Raw genomic sequence first — 27,113 nt, 5'->3', positions numbered from 1 at the left:
TTCATATTTTTTAAATAATTGTACAAAAAAATGAAACGCACTAATATTGTTGAAATGCGAACTAAATTCCGTATTAACTTGCCACTTAGTCTAGCTTGTTTCGATCTCGACATGCATCGTATTACCATAACTGTTAGTAGCCATTTCCAGAACATTTGAGAACTGTTTTCATCTCTTGTTGGAAAGCCTGATTGAAAAATGCATAAATAACTGGATTTGCAACATTATATATAAAGTATGTGTAAAACACAATCATGTTTGGTGGGATCAGTTTCGTTGCCATCAGCCACGCCGGCAAAAATGCTATTATAAAAACAATAGTCACAATGAAAAGAATCCCTGCGGTTTTTATATTTGCCAACCTGTGTTTTTCACGAACAGATTTTCTTGTGTCTTTTCGGCAAATGTTATATGTTGTCACTTTATAATTATCTGGTTGAGCAACTGATCCATTCTCAACGTCTGTTACTATGACGCGTTTATTGATATTCTTTGAAGTGTCACCTTTCTTTCCAAGGCTTATCAAAAACCGTCTGTTTCTTTTCGGACGTTTTTTGGGCTTTTTATTTGCGGTAATTGGTAAATTCAGGTCATTTGGTGTTATCTTTATTTTTGAAGTAACACCTTCAGCAGACGAACTGTTTTCACTTTCCTCCTTTATAACCTCATCCGAAAGTTTCTTGTTGCTAAATGATAAACTTTTGCTGCTTTCTTTTCTTATCATGCAATCACCTTCTGTCTGTATTTCTGCATTACTATGTCCATGTGTTGACGTTAGGCATGTCGCAGTTGACATAGGCTCCAGTGAGGAGTCTGATCCCGTTAGCCTACTCCCTCGTTTCTGATTGTTTAGATTTGAATTACAAGGAACCATTTGTACTTGTTCAGGTGGATTATCTTGTCGAGGAAACATGCAGGTTAGCAAGGCAGATTTCTTTCCATTTGAGTATTTATAACTTAAGGAAGATTGCAACTTCTTAGATCTCCTCACTAGTATCGATCTGTATATGAGAGCGTATAAGATAAATACTATTATAAAGGCAATCAAGAATAAGGAGGCGTAAAATGTCTGGTAAACTCTCCGGAATTCTTTACTGAGTATAATTTCATTTGGATAACAAAATCCTGTGAAAACAAAATCCGTTTGACTATGAGGTGATCTTGCGGTTTGATTAATTTCGCCAATGACATCGCTAACTAAGTATTTTGAGATCGAACTTTTGCACTTGATCAAACGTTCAGCAGAGCAATTGTAAAACTTGTGTGGGTTGTTCGTTAAATGTTTCTTTGGTTCGTTTGAATTTGAATAATTGGCTTCAAAGGAGATGTTCACTTGTTCAAATGTAACATTTTTCAAAACTGTCGGATTTCTGTGGTACACACCATATGCGAGGCTTGTGATAAGTCCCAGCGATAATGAGAAAATCAAAAGAGACAAAATAATCCGCTTCGCGAATTTTAAATCAAGGAACTTCATCCAAGGCCGGCAAATGCAGAAGTATCTGTCAAAAGCTATGGCAACCATTATAAAGGCGCTAAATGGCATGTGCGAAGTTATAAAAAATTGATATACTTTGCACATAACATCGCTGTTGATTCGTTTATACATAAATTCGACAACTATTGTAAACGGAATAAGAAATAGACACGTCACAAAATCGATGGATGCTAGTGCAAGAATAAAGATGGTTGACGTATTCTTGTCCTTTTTCCGTGAAAACACATATAAAACAAACGCATTGCCAGTTGTTCCAATGACACTGAAGCAAGAAAGCATGCAGGTGATGACAATGATTGAGGGAAAATCTTTGTCATTTTCAAAAAGATGTTCGCCATTTTTCGTCTCGTTATGCATGACTACTTCCTCTAGCATTTCTGAAATAGAAAAAGATAAATCGTAGGTAATTCATAGAAATAAATACAAAATGTTTTATTGAAGAAGAAAAGAGTTGCATTTTACTGAACTTGTATGTTATTCGTAACACAGGTAAGGAAGGCTTTTAAAGTAAAATACAATGTATAAATGAATGTTGATTACAACAGCTTTGCAAAAGAGGCCATGCACTCAGTAACATTCTTTCCCGTTTCCAAATATCACGTAATGCACATCCTGAATGGGAACCAGTCGGCACGTCCATACAATGTACCGTTTTGTAACTTACATAATATGGGTGTTTCTTTCCGGTACATCGTATAAGCGCTTCATGATTTGCGTGTATTGTAAGAAATAGTGAAAAACCGAATCCCTAAAGAAAGCCCAACACGGCAAAATTGTAAAATGTTGCAGGCTCGCTTTGATTGAGTCTGTTCATAGATATCTACCATGTCTACAGGCATATGATAAAGCAAGTACATTTGCACTTTGTATTTGAATCAACACGAATTGTCGATAAAAACAGTGTTTAAAAATGCTGTTTAAATAGGTAATAATTTATATGCAAAGTTGAAACATGTTTTAAACCGTTATTTGGTCTTATAACTAAGTACGTAAAATAGCTTTGTTTGAAAATGCGTGATTAGATATATGTGAAATCTCCTTTCGAAAAAACAGCGTATATCCTTAAGATTTCTAGAAAATAATGATCAGTGTCCTAAAAGTATACTTTTGCTCCCTTTTAATAGATTTTTGGAATTGATATCCGGTATAATTTATTTAGTGAACATTGAAAATTCCTCATTAACTAATATCAGGGAAATCCAGGAGAGCTGACAGCTTATTTGTCAAATGTAATAGGAAATATCGCTAGATGTGTCCGTTTATTCTAAACATCTTACATTGAAATCACGGGCGATGAGAGAGAAAAAAAGCTAATTTATGTTATATCTGGAAGTTTGTTTGGGTTTTAACGGCTCTATCAACCACATTACTTAGTCATATCGTGCACAAATTCAAACCATTTTTAATCCAGAATGTACTTTAACTTAAATAAATGAAGTATTATTCGTTACTAGGGTATAATTTTAGCTTTGGCTTTTCTAATTAACGAATAAAATACCGAAGTTATCCTAATGATAAAAGGAATTGTACTCATGTCGTTATATATAAAAGCTATTAATAAGGTTTTAAATTGTCAGTATTTTTCTCATTAAACGAATGAATGCCAAAGAATGGCCTAATTCAGAGATTTAGATAAAACAAAGTTTAATTCGTAATGATAAAACTAATAAATGTGTTGATATATTAACGTTTTTTTGTATCAAATGGAATATGATAGTGCAAAAACGGAAAGTATTTAACAACAGTCGTATGTTCGTAGAATTGAATTGTGTTGGAGCTCAGTTCTTTGCAATTTTGTTCATTTATTAATAAATTGTTTTCTTCTTTGTCAAAATACTTGCGCCTCAAACATGAGTTTCATGTCAAATTGAGTGTAAATAATAACATCTTTCTTAATATCTTACAAATTCCCGTGGGTATACTTTTTAAATGTTACTCATCCTAGTGCATAATCTAAGAACACTTTAAATTTTCATAGATTGAGTCTAAACATTCAAAAAAAAGCTACATCAATGTTAATCGTACTTTGATTACCCATATGATGTTATATGAAATAACGCCAGATCATTAGGTCTCTGACGGTAAACACAATTTGTTTTAACGAACTGTTTAGTACCATGATAATCTTTTGTAAAATGTAATACGTAAATATGTAATACGTAAAATAACGTTAAAATGAGGTTCAGAACAATTTGATCTGGTTTGAAATAGAGAAAAAAGAAAAGAAAAAAATGTTGCAGGTGCGGTACTTAACTTTCATGTAGAAATAAAACTGGTAATTTAATATAGATAAAATAAGAAACACAGCGTAATAAAATGAAACAAAATAATTGTAACCAAACACGATTTTCCCTTTATACACTCTGACTTTGACTCTATATTCTATATCTTGACATTTATTCAATTATGCTTTTCTGAAAACTCCAGAATGTTAAGAGTTTCATATTATCTAGGGATTACATGTGGCATTGATAGATAACTTCGTCTACATCTTACTACTATTAAATAGCAGATTAAACCTTTACTTATCATGCTTATGGGACAACAATATATTCTTCAGAAACTGTCTATATACTGTATAAAAATTTGATAAAATATAATTATCTCGCTTTAGAGCCGACAATTATCTGTTTATCGCAATGATACAAAAGCATTACACATTTCTTTCGTTCTCAACAAATAGTCTAGATTTGAAAACGGAACGGCAATAATTCATGGGAATTAAGTATTCAGTTCAGACCTTCTCATGTCTGGATGAAAAATAGACAAAAACAAAATCCGTAAGGAACGCCAAAAACGGCACAATTGAAATATGTGCAAGCAAGTTTTGACTGATTCTATTCATGGACGGTACTAGAACGTACAAGCTCCGTTCCACGTCCCAGACACCGGCTGAGCAGAATTCAATATTTTAACATTATGGTGAGATAAAAGTTAGCTAAATAATTAAGTAGGATATATCACATGGTTGACGTATAACGTGGGTTGCAACCTTTCAAGTATGTAATTTTTTTGAAAACGATACGCTTAAATTTAATGAAATTAAAAACAAAATTTTTAAAATCCTAGTTTAACAAGGTTTGATAACTCAATAGCAACAGCTTAAGCGGAATTGAATCTTTAACGCTGAGTGTTATAGAATCTATAATTATAGGACCAGAAAGAAGTATGTTATAATTGTACGGTTTGAAGCTTTTCATCATGCCTTGTCTTGATTTCAAAAAATGTTACTACGTTATCCACGATAATAAGTTTGTAATTACATATGGTCTTAAACTCTTAAAGTTTTTACAATTTAACTGTTTCAGAATTCGTAAATCATAAAGCAGTTGGGGAACTAAATGATTTACATTTGGTAATAAGATCACTTCGATCAATTGAAAATACTGACCTTAAAAGCAAATGAAGTAAACAGAGCCGTTAGATAAATGCGTGTAAGTCTGATAAATTACGTGAATACGATTCGGATCTGATTCAAATTTCATCAAAACAAATACGTAAAATGCCATTGACTCAGTATTATTCTAAAGAACCTCAAGTTTCAATTGATTACAGGTCATAACAATACTGAAATTACATATGTCAAGATTTCAGTGCAATTAAGAGACGTGATCTTTGCTTCACATGCGTCATAAATATGTAACAATACTTCTTGAATTTACAAAAAGTAAGTAGCTGCTGATAACTCACCATTATATAATGCCATATTGTTTTATGAAAATGAATTTCTTCAAGAAGAGTACCACATATTCGGGCAATGTACGCCCGAATGAGTTAGTTCGACTTACCAAAAATGATCTTTTAATAAGGGAAGAGAAGAATTTATAATATGTGCCTGATACTTGTGTTTTTTTATCATAATTGCTTTTAGATTTGACCAACCATTGTCACAAAACAAAGTTCTAAATAGAGTTATGAAGCTTTCTTTTGGTTTCCTATTCTACTTTTTTACATAAGTGATAAGCCTGAATATACAACTGAATCAAAAGGCATATTTTAAAACTTATTTATCCATGTATTTAAAACATAAAAAAATGATAACATGATATGTTAATTGTACGAACCGATTGTGAAAGTTGGCAGTGTAATTTTCATAATGGACCATTAGTCTATTCTACAAATTAAAGTACTAACAAAGTATTATTCATAACACATATTGAAAAAGTCATTAAATAATATACTCGATATGATAAATATCTAATTTTGGATCATAAAAGACGATATGTGACCTCGGTCATGACCTTAGGAAGCCTAAACCTATGTTATGCTTATCATCTTATTAATATACAAAAGAAGTTTCAATAAAATTATTGCATTGGATTGGACGAAACCAAGATAACAGAAAAAATAGCAAACGCTTGGACTAGTGATCATGTGCATTCAATTATACGCCCAATGTCGTTTAATATTTATATAGGAAAACAACATCTTATTACATTTGATTTCATTGTGAACAACTGTTCTATTGCAGGTGCATATATATATATATATATGACAGCTGAGTGTTGTCCGACAAAATTGCTTGAATTGCATTGAGGACAGCGCCTATGATACATTAATAATGTTCTCAATAAATAGAAGTTATTATTCAAGTTATTGTTACTACAATTATTTTTCTATTTTGTCAATGTTTTTTATGGATTTAAAAAAGCACCGATAGTGTATACCTTTCACTAGTGAAAGTGAATTGGTCTACAATGGAAGGTCTGTGATACAATAATTAATTACGTTGATAATATTTAGAATCAGACTTAACAAACCAAGTATGAATTATATACGGATGTTACTGGCAAGTATGCGGTACATGATCTGATATGTTATTGCGGTAATAAAATGCTCTAGAACAAAATATTAATTTCACTGTATGAATGTTCATACTAAATCACTTAGACCTTTTTCAGCATTTTCTTTCCCTTTTTTTAAATTACAATCCAATTGATACATTTCTGAGTTTGTGTTCATCAATATTTGAAATTCTTATGGAAAATATGTCTACGGTAGGCTAATCCATCACACAATAATTAAAAAAGGTCTCAATTTTTTATGAAAGCTCTAAGTTCATTGCGTCTATCTGGAATAGAAACAAAACGCGACAACCCCACCGGCTGCAATGTTTTGCATGTTTTAGGTTACAGTTTCCATTAAATTTAGCAGAATAAGCACTATGGTTGCGTAAATGTTTGGTGTTTCTTTATGTCAAGTTAGCATTCGTTTTTATCAAACATTTTACTTTCCGCTTAGAACATATGTACCATTATGTTATGTTAAGCAAGCATTCCCCATAAATAAATTTCATCTTTTTAAGTATTTCGCTTCGGAAGGAAAAAAATAAAATAACATTCCGCTATGTAAAGCGAGCGCGCTTATGTTAACATTTAGTATGTCGCCATTTTAAGTCAATTTTTGCCGCGTAACAACCATATAGGTTTTCACATCAAACAATCCTCAAGAGAACATACATGTTAGGAATTGAAACAACATTATGTATTCCATTAAAAACACTGATCCTTCTTCATTCGAGACCGGAAAGCTTTTAACAGTATCCTGTGGAATAAAATATCGTTTCCTTTGATGCAAACTGTGATACAGAACTTTAAAACAATACAGGCATCAAATTAATGCTCATTCGGATACATTTGCTACTCAATATGTATTATAACAGGAAAAAACATACAATGAACATAAATCATTCTGTGAATCACAACCATGTCACGTGGTTGTCTCGTGGAAAAAAAGATAAATACATGACACTGACAGACTCGTGATAACCCCTCGTGTACAATCACATTGCGATGTCTTTCTATTTGAAAATCTTCCATTAATAAATAAATAATGTATAAGTCTATTATGAAAGGTCTGCTATACAATGAATGATTATGTTAATATCATTTGGTATCAAACATAACAGAAAACCACGAAAGAATTATATATTGATGCTCTTGGCAAAAGTAAGATACTTCCTCCGGTATAGAATATATTTATAAAGAAGAAAATAAAATGTCCTAGAACAAAATATTATTATTCATCATTTAGTATTATTACGGTGACGATGTATTGAAAATAAAATCCCGATATATGTTAAAACCTCAATTAATCCGAGCCTGCAAAAAGCCTGTAAAATATTACTTGAATTGGTATTAAATGCAAGTGAGAGTTTTTATTAATGAACTTTGTTTTACATTCTGACTATAGCTGTGAACAGCTAAATCAAACATAGCCTTCTTATTTCTAATTTTACCGTGGTAACCGTTCTTCAAGTTTTCCATTTTTTTATCTATAAAGGTTAAACATACTAAATTTACTATCAACATTTATCCCTAATAATCATGGCAATTTTCACGAAAATAAAACTACAAAAAATGAATCCAAACAGAACGCCCACAACAACAAAATGTGCATATCTACGATAATTTCTAAATTATAATTTAACTAACAGAAATAAATTTGCAATAAGAAAAAGAAAGAAAAAACAATGGTTGGTTGATTTAGCCGAAAGTGTATCTCTATTTTAAGGAAAATGGACACAAATCAAAGTCAAAGAAATTAAAGCTAATAGCTAAATAAACATACAGGTACATGGTACGCATCTTATATGAACGAAATAACTGAGTGGTATTTTGAAATTCGCATATGAAATTTTAAATTCAAATGCTATTTGTTATTTATATTGACATTTAAATTTTGTTAAACTGTATGTGGATTTAACATTTCTGAAAATGTGCGGATTTTAATCCCAATGCAATTTATAAAATAAATACAATACAGTCCTTAAATTACATACCCATTGCAAGCATTTATTGGCTGCCGTTGTGTACAAAAAGAATTACGAGAATAAATCCTACAAATATGTTTAATCATTGCCACAGTGACAAAGTGAACAAATAGAATACCGTATAATATCCCTTACTTTCCATTAAGAAGAAAAATCCACTTTTAAGTGATCACGTATGGCGTACGTTTCACATGGTAAACGGTAAAAGGGACCGAGTAAGAGTGCACTTTGCATATTTAGCCCCGCCTATAAATAAAGCACGAATTTCTTATAAAGCGTTATCATCATGATTAAAATAGACTAAAAATCAGTGGAAATTATCAGTGTTACTGTATGTAAGTGCATATGCTTAATCCTCCTAATAAATTTATGCATATGTCTAGAAAATGGAAACAGGCTTTAAACTTCAGGACATACAACTGTAGAATAATGGTTTTTCATTCATATGCCTAATAATTTAATCAGCAGATGAACCTTTGTTAGGATATCAAGTAAGATGATTATAGGATCATCTGAATGCACTTGTACACAATGTATACTTATGTTCATGAAAGATATATGAGTAATCACATTATAAGAGGACCAAGAGATCATCTGCATGAACATATACTAGTTTTTATAGAAGATGCATGAGAGGTTAATGTAAGATGAGCAGGGAATCATCTAGATGTAAATATACATTAGTAGTGATGGAATATATATGAAGAAGGGTCATCTGGTCTTTAAGGTGTATAAACACTGTAGTTCTTAAAGAACATATGTGAGGAAAATACATATAAACATTTTTATTATGGAACAGATATAAGGGTAACTCGTAAGATGCCCAGGGGATTATCTAGATGTACATATACTATAGTTTTCGTGGAACAGAAATAAGGGGATCACGTAAGATTACAAGATCATCTGGATGTACATAAACTTTTTTTCATTACATATCAGATGTAAGGGGATCAAATAAAAAGACCAAGGGATCATCTAGATGTACATATACTATAGTTTTTATTGAACAGAAATCAGGGGATCACGTAAGATGACCAGGTGACATTTAGATGTATATACTCTTTTTCATTCTGGAACATATATGAGGGGATCAAATAAATGACAAGGGGATCATCTATATGTACATAAACTATTTTTTTATTATGGAACAGATGTAAGGAGATCATGTAAGAATACAAGGGGAATATCTAGATGTACATATACTATAGTATTCATTGAAAATAAATAAAGGTATCACGTAAGATGATAAGGGGATCACGTAGATGACAAGGGGATCATGTAGATGTACATTTAATATAGTTTTAATTGAACAGAAAGAAATAAGGGGCTCACTTACAATGACCAGGAGATCATATAGATGTACATACTCTTTTTCATTATGGAACAGCTATGAGGGTATTACGTAAAATGACAAGGGGATCATGTAGATGTACATATACTATAGACTTCATTGAACAGAAATAAAGGGATCACATAAGATGACAATGGTATCATCTAGATGTACATATACTATAGTATTCATTGAACAGAAATAAGGGGATCACGTAAGGTGAGAAGGGGATCATCTAGATGTATATATACTATAGTATTCATTGAAAAGAAATAAGGGGATCACGTAAGGTGACAAGGGGATCATCTACATGTACATATACTACCAGGAGATAATATAGATGTACATACTCTTTTTCATTATGGAACATATATGAGGGGATCGCGTAAAATGACAAGGGGATCATGTAGATGTACATATACTATAGACTTCATTGAACAGAAATAAAGGGATCACGTAAGATGACAATGGTATCATCTAGATGTACATATACTATAGTATTCATTGAAAATAAGAAAGGGATCACGTAAGATGACAATGGTATCATCTAGATGTACATATACTATAGTATTCATTGAACATAAATAAAGGGATCACGTAAGGTGACAAGGGGATCATCTAGATGTACATATACTATAGTATTCATTGAAAAGAAATAAGGGGATCCATAAGGTGACAAGGGGATCATCTACATGTACATATACTACCAGGAGATCATACAGATGTACATACTCTTTTTCATTATGGAACATATATGAGGGGATCGCGTAAAATGACAAGGGGATCATGTAGATGTACATATACTATAGACTTCATTGAACAGAAATAAAGGGATCACGTAAGATGACAATGGTATCATCTACATGTACATATACTATAGTATTCATTGAACAGAAATAAGGGGATCACGTAAGGTGACAAGGGGATCATCTAGATGTACATATACTATAGTATTCATTGAAAAGAAATAAGGGGATCACGTAAGGTGACAAGGGGATCATCTACATGTACATATACTACCAGGAGATCATATAGATGTACATACTCTTTTTCATTATGGAACATATATGAGGGTATCGCGTAAAATGACAAGGGGATCATGTAGATGTACATATACTATCGACTTCATTGAACAGAAATAAAGGGATCACGTAAGATGACAATGGTATCATCGAGATGTACATATACTATAGTATTCATTGAAAAGAAATAAGGGGATCACGTAAGATGACAATGGTATCATCGAGATGTACATATACTATAGTATTCATTGAACAGAAATAAGGGGATCACGTAAGGTGACAAGGGGATCATCTAGATGTACATATACTATAGTATTCATTGAACAGAAATAAGGGGATCACGTAAGATGACAATAGTATCATCTAGATGTACATATACTATAGTATTCATTGAAAAGAAATAAGGGGATCACGTAAGGTGACAAGGGAATCATCTACATATACATATACTACCAGGAGATCATATAGATGTACATACTCTTTTTCATTTTTGAACAGCTATGAGGGTATCGCGTAAAATGACAAGGGGATCATGTAGATGTACATATTCTATAGACTTCATTGAACCGAAATAAGGGGATCACGTAAGATGACAATGGTATCATCTAGATGTACATATACTATAGTATTCATTGAACAGAAATAAGGGGATCACGTAAGGTGACAAGGGGATCATCTAGATGTACATATACTATAGTATTCATTGAACAGAAATAAGGGGATCACGTAAGATGACAATGGTATCATCTAGATGTACATATACTATAGTATTCATTGAACAGAAATGAGGGGATCACGTGAGGTGACAAGGGGCTCATCTAGATGTACATATACTATAGTATTCATTGAACAGAAATAAGGGGATCACGTAAGGTGACAAGGGGATCATCTAGATGTACATATACTATAGTATTCATTGAACAGAAATAAGGGGATCACGTAAGATGACAATAGTATTATCTAGATGTACATATACAATAGTATTCATTGAACAGAAATAAGGGGATCACGTAAGGTGACAAGGGGATCATCTAGATGTACATATACTATAGTATTCATTGAAAAGAAATAAGGGGATCACTTATGATGACCAGCGGATCATATAGATGAACACATACTTTAGTTTTCATTAAACAGAAAGAAATAAGGAGATCAGATAAGACGACAAGGGGATCATCTATGTGTACATACTCTTTTTCATTCTGAAACAGATATGAGGGGATCGCGTAAAATGACAAGGGGATCATGTAGATGTACATATTCTATTTTTCATTATGGAACAGATACATTTAATAAAGGGGGATCACGTTAGATGACAATGGTATCATCTAGATGTACATATACTATAGTATTCATTGAACAGAAATAAGGGGATCACGTAAGGTGACAAGGGGATCATCTAGATGTATATATACTATAGTATTCATTGAAAAGAAATAAGGGGATCACGTAAGGTGACAAGGGGATCATCTACATGTACATATACTACCAGGAGATCATATAGAGGTACATACTCTTTTTCATTATGGAACATATATGAGGGGATCGCGTAAAATGACAAGGGGATCATGTAGGTGTACATATACTATAGACTTCATTGAACAGAAATAAAGGGATCACGTAAGATGACAATGGTATCATCTAGATGTACATATACTACCTGTATAGTATTCATTGAAAAGAAATAAAAGGATCACGTAAGATGACAATAGTATCATCTAGATGTACATATACTATAGTATTCATTGAACAGAAATAAGGGGATCACGTAAGGTGACAAGGGGATCATCTAGATGTATATATACTATAGTATTCATTGAAAAGAAATAAGTGGATCACGTAAGGTGACAAGGGGATCATCTAGATGTACATATACTATAGTATTCATTGAAAAGAAATAAGGGGATCACTTATGATGACCAGCGGATCATATAGATGAACACATACTTTAGTTTTCATTAAACAGAAAGAAATAAGGAGATCAGATAAGACGACCAGGGGATCATCTATGTGTACATACTTTTTTCATTCTGGAACAGATATGAGGGGATCGCGTAAAATGAGAAGGGGATCATGTAGATGTACATATTCTATAGTTTTTATTGGAACAGATACATTATAATAGGGGGTCACGTTAGATGACAAAGGGATCATCTAGATGTACATATGACACTTTTATAGTATTATTGCAACAGAAATAAAGGGGATCACGTAAGGTGACAAGGGGATCATCTAGATGTATATATACTATAGTATTCATTGAAAGAAATAAGGGGATCACGTAAGGTGACAAGGGGATCATCTACATGTACATATACTACCAGGAGATCATATAGAGGTACATACTCTTTTTCATTATGGAACATATGTTAGGGGATCACTTAAAATGACCAGGGTATCGTCTAGATGTGCACATACTATAGTATTCATTGTACAGCAATAAGGGGATCACGTAAAATGACCAGGGGATCATTTAGATGTACATATACTATAGTTTTCATTGAACAGAAATAAGGGGATCACGTTAGATTACATGGATATCATGTAGATGTACATTTTCTTTTTCATTTTGGAACAGATATGATGGGATCATCTAGAGTAGATGTACAAATACTATAGTTTTCATTGAACAGAAATATAGGAATCACGTAAGAATACAAGGGGATCATGTAGATGTTCATATACTCTTTTATATTAAGGAACATATATGAGGGGATCACGTAAAATGATGAGAGGATCATCTAAATGTACATATAAGTACTATAGTTTTCATTGAGCAGAAATAAGTGGATCACGTAAGATTATCGCGACGTTCCAGCTTTACTGGTTGTGGGCGACCTCAGGTACCCTTCCGTGCTTTATTTCAGGCACGAACGGGTACCTGATAAGAACCACCGACGTTCCGTAAGCAAGCTGGATAGCTTCATCACATGAAAGAATCCAAAGTCCCTGTCGGGATTCGAACCCAAAGCAGTGAGGGGCAAGTAGTTTGAAGTCAACGACCTTAACCACTTGTCCACGGACGCAAATAGTATCTATACATCTAGATGATCACCTGGTTATCTTACGTGATCCCCTTACTTCTGTTCAATGAAAGCTATAGTATAATTATGCACATCAAGATGATAACCTGATCCTTTTACGCGATGCCCTCATATCTGTTCCATAATGAAAAAGAGTATGTACACATAGATGGCCGACTTACCTGATCTCCTTATTTCTTTCTGTTCAGTGAAAACTATACTATGTGTTCATCTATATGATCCGCTGGTCATCTTATGTGATCCCCTTATTTATGTTCAATGAATACTATAGTATATGTACATCTAGATGATACCCTTGCCATCTTACGTGATCCCCTTATTTCTTTTCAATGAATACTATAGTATATGTACATCTAGATGATCCCATTCTCATATTACGTGATCCCTTATTTCTGTTCAATGAATACTATAGTATGTGTACATCTAGATGATCCCCTGGTCATCTTACGTGATTCCCTTATTGCTGTTCAATGAATACTATTGTTCGAGGGTTGTTCAAAAAGTAATAGGACTGCAGCTCTACTGTTCACACTTGTTTATTTACGTACATAATATTACAAGACACACATATCGGAACATGATCTCTATATACAGTGAAAAAAAACAATACAAAATGTTTACAAATAACAATTCTTTGAATTTTTCAAATGACAAGGGGTACGAAACTCGGCGCACGCTGACAATACAGTAAATGACGTTCATGACGTCGTTAACTAAATGCAAAATATAACAAGTGTCATCCATCCTGAAAGTATTCTTCCTAGTGTTCTAGGTGATTGAATCATGTTCATATGATCAGGTCTCATATGTGGAAATATAGCGAGAAAGAAACCGATCACAATTTCGTTCAACTCTCCAAGAAAAATGCCCGATCGTTGGCCATTCTCCACTTTTCTCGAATATTTTAAGTAAACTGGGAAATCAACAAGCATGGACTTTTAATGCTAAATTATGCAAAATTGATTTATGTTACTATTTTTCACATCATACGTTTTTAAATCAATATGATTATATAAAGTTAAATAACAATATGTATAATTGAAAAGTAGCATCTATTAAAATAAAATTGGGGGAAAATACTACTAATCATTACCGTTAATCATTATTATATCAATTTATTTAAACCAAGTATATCCAATGAGAGACAATGAAATAGTGTTTGATAGAATGGTTTTATATACAATCCTTTGGTGAAAACTTAAGTAGACGCGAAGCAGACAAAAAGAGTGCCGGACAGTCCGCGTGCCGTTTACCGTCGATCTATTTACAGCGTTTTTGCAATTAACGTCACAATGTTCCGCTTTCATTCTCACAATTTCCTGTAAGAGATTTTGAATTCGCCGTTTTTAAATTGATTGTACCAGCTGAAAACGAGTGTCCTGATGGCAGGATAATTTTCCTTTCTTAATTTTATCATTTTGTATGTATCTGAAAGAATATTGCCAATTCGTTGGCACAATTTAACGATAACACGAATTTCTGTTTGTTACTGAGTGCCACATTTCTACATTTACCGCCAGCTGTTCAAAACTAAATAATTATGCCATTTCATGCCTGAATGACGTCAAATTTAGATATATAATGTCACTTAAATAAGAAAAAATTTGTTGGTGGAATATATGGACAAACGGAGTATAATTATATATGAATTAATTAGAAGTACAACATAGCTTCAATAACTATTTTTATGTGCTGCGCCGGTGCGTGTTACCATGGTTATTCAATATCACAGGAAACGCGCTTTTATCACAATAAATGAAATAAACTTATGCATACATTGTAGAAAAACATTTTACGATCCCTATACATATGAAAGTATTTTAAATTGGATGGAATATGAATATGCAAGACTCTCAGTCCTATTACTTTTCGAACAACCTTCGTATATGTACATCTAGATGATCCCCTTGTCATCTGTTCAATGAATACTATAGAATGTGTACATCTAGATGATCCCCTGGTCAGCTTCCATTATCCCCATATATTTGTTCCAACATATGAAAGAATATATGTACAGGTAAATGACCCCCTTGTCATCTTCCGTGATCCCTTTATTTCTATTCAATGGATACTATAGTACATGTAAATATAGTTGATCCCCTTGTCATCTTTCGTGATCTCCATGTATCCGTTTAATAATTAGAAAGAGTATATGTACATCTTGATGACCCACTTGCCATATTACGTGATCTCCTTTTATCTGTTCAATGAATACTATAGAATGTGTACATCTAAATTATCCCCTGGTCCGATTACATGGTACTCACATATCTGTTCCATAATAAGAAACAATAAATGTACATGTAGATGATCCCCTGCTCATCTCACGTGATCCCTTTATTTCTGTTCAATGAAAACTATAGTATATGTACATATAGACGATCCCTTTGTCATCTTACGTGATCTCCTTAGATCTGTTGATCACCTTGTCATCTTTCGTGAAAGAATAAATGTACATGTAGATGATCCCCTGCTCTTCTCACGTGATCCCTTTATTTCTGTTCAATGAATGCTATAGTATATGTAATATAGACGATCCCTTTGTCATCTTACGTGATCTCCTTAGATCTTTTTAATGAATACTATAGTATATGTAAATCTGAATGATCCCCTGGTCAGCTAAAATTATCTCCATTTATCTGCTCCAAAATATGAAAGCATATAAGTACATCTAAATGACCCCCTGGTCATCTAACGTGATCCCTTTAGTTCTGTTCAATGGATACTATAGTAAATTTTGATATAGTTTAACCCGTTGTCATCTTTCGTGATTTCTATATATCCGTTCCATAATTAGAAAGAGTATATGTACATGTAGATGATCCCCTGGTCATCTTATGTGATCCCCTTATATCTGTTCAATGATTCTTACAGTATATGCACATCTAGATGATCCCCTTGTCATCTTACAAGATCCCCTTATTTCTATTCAATGAAACTATAGCATATGTAAAATTAGATGATCCCCTGGTCATCTTACGTTATCCCCTTATATTCCTTCCATAATAAGAAAGAGTTCATGTACATTTAGATGATCCCCTTGACAGCTTACATGATAACCATATATGTGTTCCATAATAAGAAAGAATAAATGTACATGTAGATGATCCCCTGCTCATTTTCGTTATCCTTTTATTTCTGTTCAATGGATACTATAGTAAATGTAAATATAGTTGATCCCCTTGTCATCTTTCGTGATCTCCATATATCCTTTCCATAATTAGAAAGAGTACATACATGTAGATAATCCCCTGGTCATCTTACGTGATCCCCTGATATCTGTTCAATGAATCTTATACTATATGCACATATAGACGATCCCCTGGTCATCTTACGTGATCCCCTTATTTCTGTTCTGGTCAGCTAAAATTATCCCCATTTATCTGCTCCAAAATATGAAAGCATATAAGTACATCTAAATGACCCCCTGGTCATCTAATGGGATCCCTTTATTTCTGTTCAATGGATACTATAGTAAATTTTGATATAGTTGAACCCGTTGTCATCTTTCGTGATCTCCATATATCCGTTCCATAATTAGAAAGAGTATATGTACATGTAGATGATCCCCTGGTCATCTTATGTGATCCCCTTATATCTGTTTAATGATTCTTACAGTATATGCACATCAAGATGATCCCCTTGTCATCTTACAAGATCCCCTTATTTCTATTCAATGAAACTATAGCATATGTAAAATTAGATGATCCCCTGGTCATCTTACGTTATCCCCTTATATCCCTTCCATAATAAGAAAGAGTTCATGTACATTTAGATGATCCCCTTGACAGCTTACATGATAACCATATATGTGTTCCATAATAAGAAAGAATAAATGTACATGTAGATGATCCCCTGCTCATTTTCGTGACCCCTTCATTTCTGTTCAATGGATACTATAGTAAATGTAAATAAAGTTGATCCCCTTGTCATCTTTCGTGATCTCCATATATCCTTTCCATCATTAGAAAGAGTAGATACATGTAGATAATCCCCTGGTCGTCATCTTACGTGATCCCCTGATATCTGTTCAATGAATCTTATACTATATGCACATTTAGACGATCCCCTGGTCATCTTACGTGATCCCCTTAATTATTTCTGTTCAATAAAAACTATAGCATATGTAAAATTAGATGAAGCCCTGGTCATCTTACATGATCCACTTATATCTGTTCAATGCAAAATATAGTATATGTACATATAGATAGCCCACTGGTCATCTTACGTGATCCCCTTATATCTGTTCAATGAAAAGTACGGTATATGTACATTAAGATGATTCCCTGGTCAACTTACGTGATCACCTGATATCTGTTCAATGAAAACTATAGTTTATGTAAATCTAGATGACCCACTTGTTATATTACGTTATCTCATTATATCTGTTCAATGAATACTAAAGTATGTGTACATATAGATGATCCCCTGGTCAGCTTACATGATACCCATATATCTGTTCCGTAATAAGAAAGAATAAATTTACATGTTGATGATACCCTTGTCATCTAACGTGATCGGTATCCCTTTATTTCTGTACAATGAATATTATAGTATGTGCACATCTAGATGATCCCTTTGTCTGCTTACATGATACCCATATATCTGTTCCATAATAAGAAAGAATAAATGTACATGTAGATGATCCCCTGCTCATCTCACGTGATCACTTTATTTCTGTTCAATGAATGCTATAGTATATGTACATATAGACGATCCCCTTGTCATTTTACGTGATCCCTTTATTTCTATTCAATGGATACTATAGTAAATGTAAATATGGTTGATCCCCTTGTCATCTTTCGTGATCTCCATATATCCGTTCCATAATTAGAAAGAGTATATGTACATGTAGATGATCCCCTGGTCATCTTATGTGATCCCCTTATATCTGCTCAATGAATACTATAGTATATGTACATCTAAATGATCCCCTGGTCATCTTACGTGATCCCCTGATATCTGTTCAATGAATCTTATACTGTATGCACATCTAGACGATCCCCTGGTCATCTTACGTGATCCCCTTATTTCTGATCAATAAAAACTATAGCATATGTAAAATTATATGATCCCCTGGTCATCTTACGTTATCCCCTTATATCCCTTCCATAATAAGAAAGAGGACGTGTATATCTAGATGATCGCCTGGTCACCTACGTGATCCAATGATATCAGTTCAATGAAAATTATTTTATGTGTACAAGTAGATGATCCCCTGGTCATCAAGTACGTGACCCGCTGATATCTGTTCAATGAAAAGTATAGTATATGTACATGGTCATCTTACGTGATCGCGTTGTATCTGTTCAATGAAAACTATATAGTATAAACTTGGTCCTCTTATAATGTGATTCCTAATATATTTTTCATATGAACAAAACTATACATTGTATGTATATTCAGATGATCCTTTAGTCATCTAACTTGATATCCTCACATAGGTTCATATGCTGATTAAATCATTTGGCATATGAATGAAAGCACCATTATTGCACGACTTAACACTTTAAAGCCTTTTTCCATTTTTATAAGACATTCGTGTATATTTATTAGGGGGATTAAGCATATGCACTTACATACAGTAACACTGATCATTTCCACAGATTTATAGTCTATTTTAATCATGATGATAACGCTTTATAAGAAATTCGTGCTTTATTTATAGGCGGGGCTAAATATGCAAAGTGTACGCTTATTCGATCCCTTTTTCCGTTTACCGTTTCACATATGGCAATTTCGTATCGCTAATAAAAGAGATATTGAAGATTCTCAGGCAATAGGCGGTATTAAATGAATGTCCTAAAATGTTTTAGCGCGATGCTTTATGGTTTATCTGAAGGTCTGTGAAAACGAATTTCCTTTCCTGACTTGATGCTAAAATTTACAGTGTTCTCTATGTACTGTTTTTATCCTTTTCGTGAAAAAGTGTTTAGGAGCTAGATACTATCTTTTTACAGATAGTAATTGTAACAATGTATCTGAAAGACTTTTTTAGAAATAATTAATGAGGTTTCGTAATGCAACGCATGAAATATGTAATGCAAATTAGAATATTAACGATCAGTTAAAACAATATACTTTTATGAATATTGAAGAACAAAGAGACATAACCTGATATTTTGAAAATAAGTGTTTATAATACCTTAGAACTGAAACTGGCAAAGATTTTAAGTTTTAAAATCAAATGAATGTTTTATTTTAACAAAATTATTGAAAGATAAAAAGGCAAGAAATATCTTTTTTTTTCTCCAACTTAGTCAAATTGTGGTACTTGCTTCAAGTTTAAAGAAATTATTAAAAAAAGTCTGTGTGACGCTTAAAATACAAAGAATTTTTAAATATTGAATTTGAGATTGGCATAAAATACTTAAAGATGCTATATTTAGAAAAGATATAAATGTCTTTTACCTATATACTTATCTCATTTAGAACTATTATACTTTCAAGGAACGATGCAAATGCCGCAATTATATCCAATTTGATGTCAAATGCGATATTAATTACCCGCATATACATGTATTTATAATATTTACAAAGCGATAGTCTTTTAAACTGATAGAAACAAAGTTCTCCAGTTAATCTTGAAAATTGTAAGGGTCTCAGTGTTACTTTTTTATGCCATGAAATGTGAATGTGAAGTTTTACAGACTTTATTTAAGTTTGCAAAATGAACTGTTATAAAAAATATTAAATATTTAGGCAAGTACTTGTATAGCTTATTTAAGGTGTTTAGGTACTGCTTCTTAACAAGCTGCTTTAACAGGATTGAATCTAACCGCGATTTAAGTTCAGCTTCGATTTTTGTACGTTTTTATACGATTACTTACCACGAAATAACCACATTAGTTACCGTAGCGTGTATTGTATCTTTTGTTTTCCTTTTTATGAACAAAACTACTAGGTCTACTAGGTTGGCCTAGACGTACGTTTTAAGACACGCCAGTTTACTGCTACTTGGTTGTCATAATCGTTCCAGTGTGAAATATGGAAGACAAAAGAATCATGCAACTATAAGGATTAGAGCCCACGAAATTCTAGCCCTACGACACTCTTCCTTCTTTAGGACAACATACGGTTAAATGTGGTTATACATTTATATTTATAAATCATTTATATATAATTGACAAGCAAAGTAGAAATATAACTCTTGAATACTTGAATAACACGGTAATGTTGGTTTTTTTTTTGTTACACAACAAGGTAAAAAACCCTACTTTTTTAAATCACCCTGAAGTTTCACCCTCTTTTGACAAAATTTTAAATTTTCTGTATTTTTTTCATTTTAAAATCACCCGTAATTTATTCTCTAGGCTTGTAATGTGTTTTTTTTAGTAAAGAACGATGATCTAAGTAAACCAAAGTTCAGGAACGCATACAACACGTTTGGATAGCTTCTCTAAAATAAGATTTAAAGAAAAAATTTTATTGTACGACGGAAACTTTTATTTAAACTATTTACAGTAGGCCTTACATTGTATAATCAATTACTGTTTTACAATTCTTTTCAGCACACTCACTTTCTTAAGAACTTTGATGGAGTGAAAGTAACTGACGATTCAGTTTTGGTAGGCAATTTGTCATCAATTATTTTTGCTATTTTCTAAAACATGTCAAAAGAGAACTGAAATGTATTAGCACAAGACAAGTAAAACATCCTGTTTACACTCGACGTTTCTTTTTTAAAAAAAAATCTGTTAAAGATCCGTGATATGTCGTGTTAACGGATATATAGCTTTGACGGTAACCATGGAAACCAGGAAATTGTATTTGACAAACACATTGTTTTAAAGTGTATCTTACAACACATTTTTCTTCTTTATGTGTATTTGTCTAATGTGGTAAGGTAAACAGTGTGAGGTACATGTAAAAAGATTTTTTATGTGTTTGTGATTTCATATTGTTAATGTTTTTTATTTGTTTCTTTTTTGTTTTTGTTTTAAATATGTTGCACGTACAAAAATGAAGTTGGTGTAAGTAATGGAGCGTCTAGGTTTTAAATCTTTTTATTGGATTAACTTCGCTTTTTCCTTATTGTCGCTTTCTTATACGAATAAAGTGAGATAATTTGAAAAATTAAGAAATGCTTTAACATCAACAGTGATTTTATCGCTTAATAAAATCAATGTTTGGAGCTCAGATGCGAGTAATTATATCATATAGACTAAGTGATATCCGAACGAAACACCGTGATTTTAATAAAAATCTCTGCTTTGGATATATATAATTTCAATTCTAACAAGACATCAACAAATAAATGCTGCCGGACCTGATATCAAGCTTAACTGTGCCTGATTTGTGTTCGAACTTATTTTCAGCGTTGTATCTTAATAGATACGTGACATATCTACATGAAGTTAGCCAACAATGAATTTACTGCATATGTGTGTACTTTTCGGTACTTCTTCTATGTTTAATAGGGAAACTAGAATGGTTAATATTGATTTCTCAAATGCGGCACACGTTCTTTGTTATTTCTTTCTCTTTTTGTGCTTTAATTTCTAAACCCTATGTTCAAATGACAAATAACTTATCTTTAAAAACAGCTGGCTAACTAGTTTCAAATAAAAAAAATATAACATTATTTGAATTTAGTAGTTTTTTTTTGAGTATCCGTGTATAGGTTGGAAAACAAAAGCCAGAATGGACGCATACAATTTAAAGTTCATACTTGAATACTCGCTAAACTAAATATTTATTATTTGTCTATTAATATTTCATTATTTCTTAATTCAATGTCTGCGCCTGACTTTGATAAATGGTAAATGAACATGATATTTCAACTTATCCTCTTTAAAATGACAATACAACAGTCACGTATTTTACACTTTGTGCAATTTCTAATTTAACACTTTCAATATTGCAATCCAAGACAAATGTTAAATTACATTTAAATGTTTGAATAAAGTATGATGAAAATATCATGTGTCTCTGATAAGCAATACACTAGATGTTATAACTTGTAAATAAGGCCACCCTGAATAACACAATATGAAATTAACAAACATCTTAGTATTAAAGAAATATGATACTTTCATTAAATATCACGTATCTCTAATAAGCAATACACTAAATGTCATAACTTGTAAAGTAGGCCGGCTTGAATAACACAATATGAAACTAACAAACAATATTCCAATATTAAGACAAAATTGTTTTATGAATATTACACGAAAATTTCATTATATAACACCACATATCCTACAAATTTGCTTATATTCTATCCTTTTCTTTTTCGGTAAACGTATTTTGAAACAAGGCAATGGGTATGTGAGACTTGAATAATTTTTGTTCTTCAATAAACATATAATTGGCAAAAGGTCATACAGCAAAGGGAATTTCAAACTTTTATGTAAACATAGTATAGAAGTTGTGTTGTGTAATTGGAAGTCCGTAGCTTCTAGCATTATCGCCTATTAGAAAAAAAGCCTAGAAACTTGGCACAATCGCCGGTTAAGCTAGCCTAGTACAATGTAACATTATTAAATGCGGTATTACAAATAATTATTACACTTATGGCTTTGTGGTTTCATATGTTAAAGGTAAAGACACAAAATATTAAATGTGGTTTTCCTTGCAGTTCATTTCTGCCTTTATGGTCTCATGCGTTAAAGGTAAACACACAAAAATTAGAAATTATTTCATATCTGCTGTCATTTTATGAAAATCCGGTTTTAACTAGCTTTCAGTTATTGACAGCTTGTGAATCATGTACATACAGTTGATTTTTTTATATTTTCCCAAACCATATATATAAAAAAAAAGTTGAAAACTAGTCTTTGTTCAAAGGCATTGTTGTATTTTTTAATTCAATCATTTCTTAAAACGTTGTTTCTGAACCTATCTTGAAAGGAAATTGGAATTATGTATATTTTTATTTTTGTTTAATATGATATCTTTATTTTAAAGCAGGATGCCACAAAATTATTGCTTATATTCATGATTTTTTTTTGAAAATGTATTAAACAGTAAAATATTGTCAACTGAACAAAAAGGGTACTTTACACACTCTGCAAACGGCACTTTTAATCAATGTTTACAATGTACCAGATATAGGTCGAAACATGAAAATATACGAGCCCTTACGGCGTTAAACACGCTGTAGAAATATAAAAACAAATACTGCAATATCAGTCATTGATTTCATAATACATGTACATCATTTATTTAATTAAATTATAAATATTTATACTTTCCTTAATTCTAAGTACAATTTTTTCGAAATGCTGATTTTTTATGCTTTTTGGCTGATCTGGATGCACACAGCTTTGAATTGAACATTAGGTTATAGCAAATTTCTACAAAGTTTTTTTTTAAATGTTGGTAAAAAAACAATATAATAAGCAATGCAAAAAGGTTTAAGAAGGAACAATAATAATATATATCTATTTTTGTCGTCATATTATTATTATAATTATATTGATAAAATAGATTGTTCTCTATGTCCGAATCGCAAAGTTAGCAAAATAACAAAATAATAAATTTTTGAAATTGTTTAAAATACAAATACTATCTGCTTATATTTTGGAACATACTTTATCCGCGCAGTCTGATCAGAATCCATGCTGGTCACTTTTAATATCTCAATATCTACCATAGTTTATAAATCATTCAAACAATTATTTTAATATTAATTTCAATAAAATGTTATAACCCGCAAAATTTAAAACAATTTCTAATCAGATGTAAAAATTATGGTTATTATAAAATTTGCTTTAAAAATACCTTGGTAACTATCTACTTTCCATTAACCCTTAGACGGTTCCAATGTATATTCCAATTTATTTGTTTCACATTTAGTTTGCCTGTGGTGCGTTCTGCGTCTCTAAAAGTGATATTGAAAATTTATGGAGGGCTATAATTTCCATTGCTCGTCACTAGCTTAAAGGATTCATCTATCCAGTGTACAACGTCTAAGTATTGGCTTACAGCATCGGTAGAATAAGCCTAGGCAAAACTGTTCAAATATGTGTAGCCATGGCAATGAAGCATTATAGTTTTGTAAAATGTAAATTAAACTCATAAAATAGTATATATGTATGATTTTACTATTCATTTATTAATAAAATTTAATTTGTGATCTCAAATAAATGAAGTCTTTTTAAGGGTATTCATTAATTATCAATAAACATTAAATATAAATTTATTTTAAGACTAACATATATAACTTGTCTCAGACGTCTTTAACGGCTGATTTATTATTTTAAGAAAAAAATATAGAATATTATATAGCGATCGAGACTCAAGTCGTATGAAACTGCTCACTCGTGTAAAAAGAAGGTATTTCAATTCACAAAAGAAAAAAAGAAAAAGAAAAAAAAACATGTATACTGTCAGATAATTTATTATACATTTTTAATACCTTTTTAACTATAATTCTCTTTAGAATAACATGTTATTAGGTAGTTACATTAATCTAAGCGATTATTACAATATCTAGACTTTTAGTAGATTAAGGATTTGGTACTCATTATTTAAATATAGTTTTTACTATTATGAATAATACATTATTTAAATGAATGAGCTTAACTTTCGGTAAATAAATTGTAGTGGGTTTAACGTCGCACGAACATGGAAGAGAATCATATGGCGACTTTCCTGCTTTGCTTGTGGAGGAAACTCTCAGGTGCCACTCGTGCATTATTCAGGCACGAGCAGGCACCTGAGTAGACATTTCTATGTGCGGTAACGAGGCTTGCCGAGTTACTGCCCAATTGGCGGATCCCGTCGCGATGGAAATTCTGATTTGAACCGCAACATATGACAGATATTATTAATAAAATTTCAGATTTTTTTTCGTTACTGGTGGTTTACAATATTTGAGATATCATTAGCAATAATTAACATTTTCGCCTTAATTATAATGTTATAATAATTATTGTTACTGTACGATTGATATTTTGTTATTGATACATTGATACATTTTATCATTTACATTTAAGGGTGTAATTATAAATCAGCAATTGCTCTTACACTAAATTGACTCACAATAGGTTGTTTATTGGTTTATTTGAGCGTTCAAGATGGCCATTGTCATGGTAGTAAATTCTAGTTGAATGTGCTAAGCGCAATCATAAAGTGGAAACTGTAGACTTGTGATTAATTGTTGGTTTGGCGTCGCAAAGTTGAATAATATCAAAAGCTATTATTTGTCGGAATTGATAATAACGTTTAGGTCCGAGCTTTGCTACAATTCCCGCATTCAACCTTATAATTGCAATTTTTGTAGAAAATATATATTAATGATATAAAGTTAGCACCATAACGTTTTAGAAATAGGGCATTATCTGCTTATTACCACGAATTCAATACAACGTACATTATTCAATCTATTGTTGCAATTTATTATTCACATAATAAAAACATCCTTTATTGTGCTAATTGTTTTCAATTATTAACTTTCGAAAAATAATTATGGAAATTGTTTTGTTGACTTACTGCTAGCTTAAATAAGTTCGTTTTGATACTAAATAAATGTAGATAGTCTAAGAATGGAAATAATTTAGATTTAAATCTTAAGATTTATTGAAACTTTGGATTTAAGAATTTGGAAACTTTAAGATTTATTGAAATTCTTAGAATATGTAATAACAGAAATATGCGAACTATATGGTAAGTCATCTTGTCCTCTAGTTTCGCCCATTGTTTCTTGCATTCTTTTACTTTGTAACCATGCGCCGCATTTCATGGAATTGCACCTACAATTGACATTAAAGGTTTCATAATTATTGCCACATGAGCACATCTGCGTTTGTTTCTGAATTCAAAATCTCAACATTTTCATGCGTAAATGTTGAATTTTGCTACTTACTTCCATGAACAGGCGCAATTAAATCGAGCAGCATTTTCAATATTGCCGATTTTAGCGTTATTTAGGGATACCGTTTTTCTCATTTTGAGGTATATATACCAACCTTTGAGTTTTATTTATATTTATTCAATGACATTTCAAGAACACATTGACGTTTACATGGGTCAATGCTTGGAAATTGTGAACAGTACAAAATTAGTTCATTTCTAATCTCTTACTGGTCGAAATAACAATATTGAAAGAAATCGACGTTATTGTATAATTTGCAATTCAAATGATATAGAAGACGAATTACACTTTGTTTTAATTTGCCTTTTTATCTTGACAACTGGAGTAAATATATTCCCAGATTCTACTATACACGCTCAAGTATGTTTGAATTTACGTATAGTAGTGTTGTATTCAAAATTTAAGAAAACATGACCTTGAAATTTACTGTTAAAATGCTTCAGACAGAGAACAGACCAGTTAAACAACTTATACATATTTTTGTTATTATTATCACAATGTCATAATATTCATATGAAAAATATATGTACTTTGATAACGTGTTTACTCAGATCACTCTCAATTGTTGAATTCAGACAACTTTGTTTTAACGTTTATTTGTTATTCAATATATGAACTGTGTGTGTA

General features: G+C 31.9%; 1 protein-coding gene across 1 annotated transcript; it reads right to left on the bottom strand.

The window, feature by feature from the left end:
* On the bottom strand, positions 1 to 24,585 carry LOC132744763 (uncharacterized). Its single transcript, XM_060733545.1, has 2 exons — positions 24,392 to 24,585; positions 1 to 1,875 (listed from the first exon to the last, which is right to left on the bottom strand). Exon 2 carries the CDS (start codon positions 1,871 to 1,873, stop codon positions 134 to 136), a length of 1,740 nt encoding a protein of 579 aa, XP_060589528.1. The 5' UTR covers positions 1,874 to 1,875; positions 24,392 to 24,585; the 3' UTR covers positions 1 to 133.
* Between the last annotated feature and the right edge of the window lie 2,528 nt (positions 24,586 to 27,113).

The sequence above is a fragment of the Ruditapes philippinarum genome, unplaced genomic scaffold, assembly GCF_026571515.1.
Source record: "Ruditapes philippinarum isolate M1 unplaced genomic scaffold, ASM2657151v2 ctg3993_1_1_1_1, whole genome shotgun sequence".
Taxonomy (NCBI): domain Eukaryota; kingdom Metazoa; phylum Mollusca; class Bivalvia; order Venerida; family Veneridae; genus Ruditapes; species Ruditapes philippinarum.
This window is presented reverse-complemented; position numbering and strand designations above follow the sequence as displayed.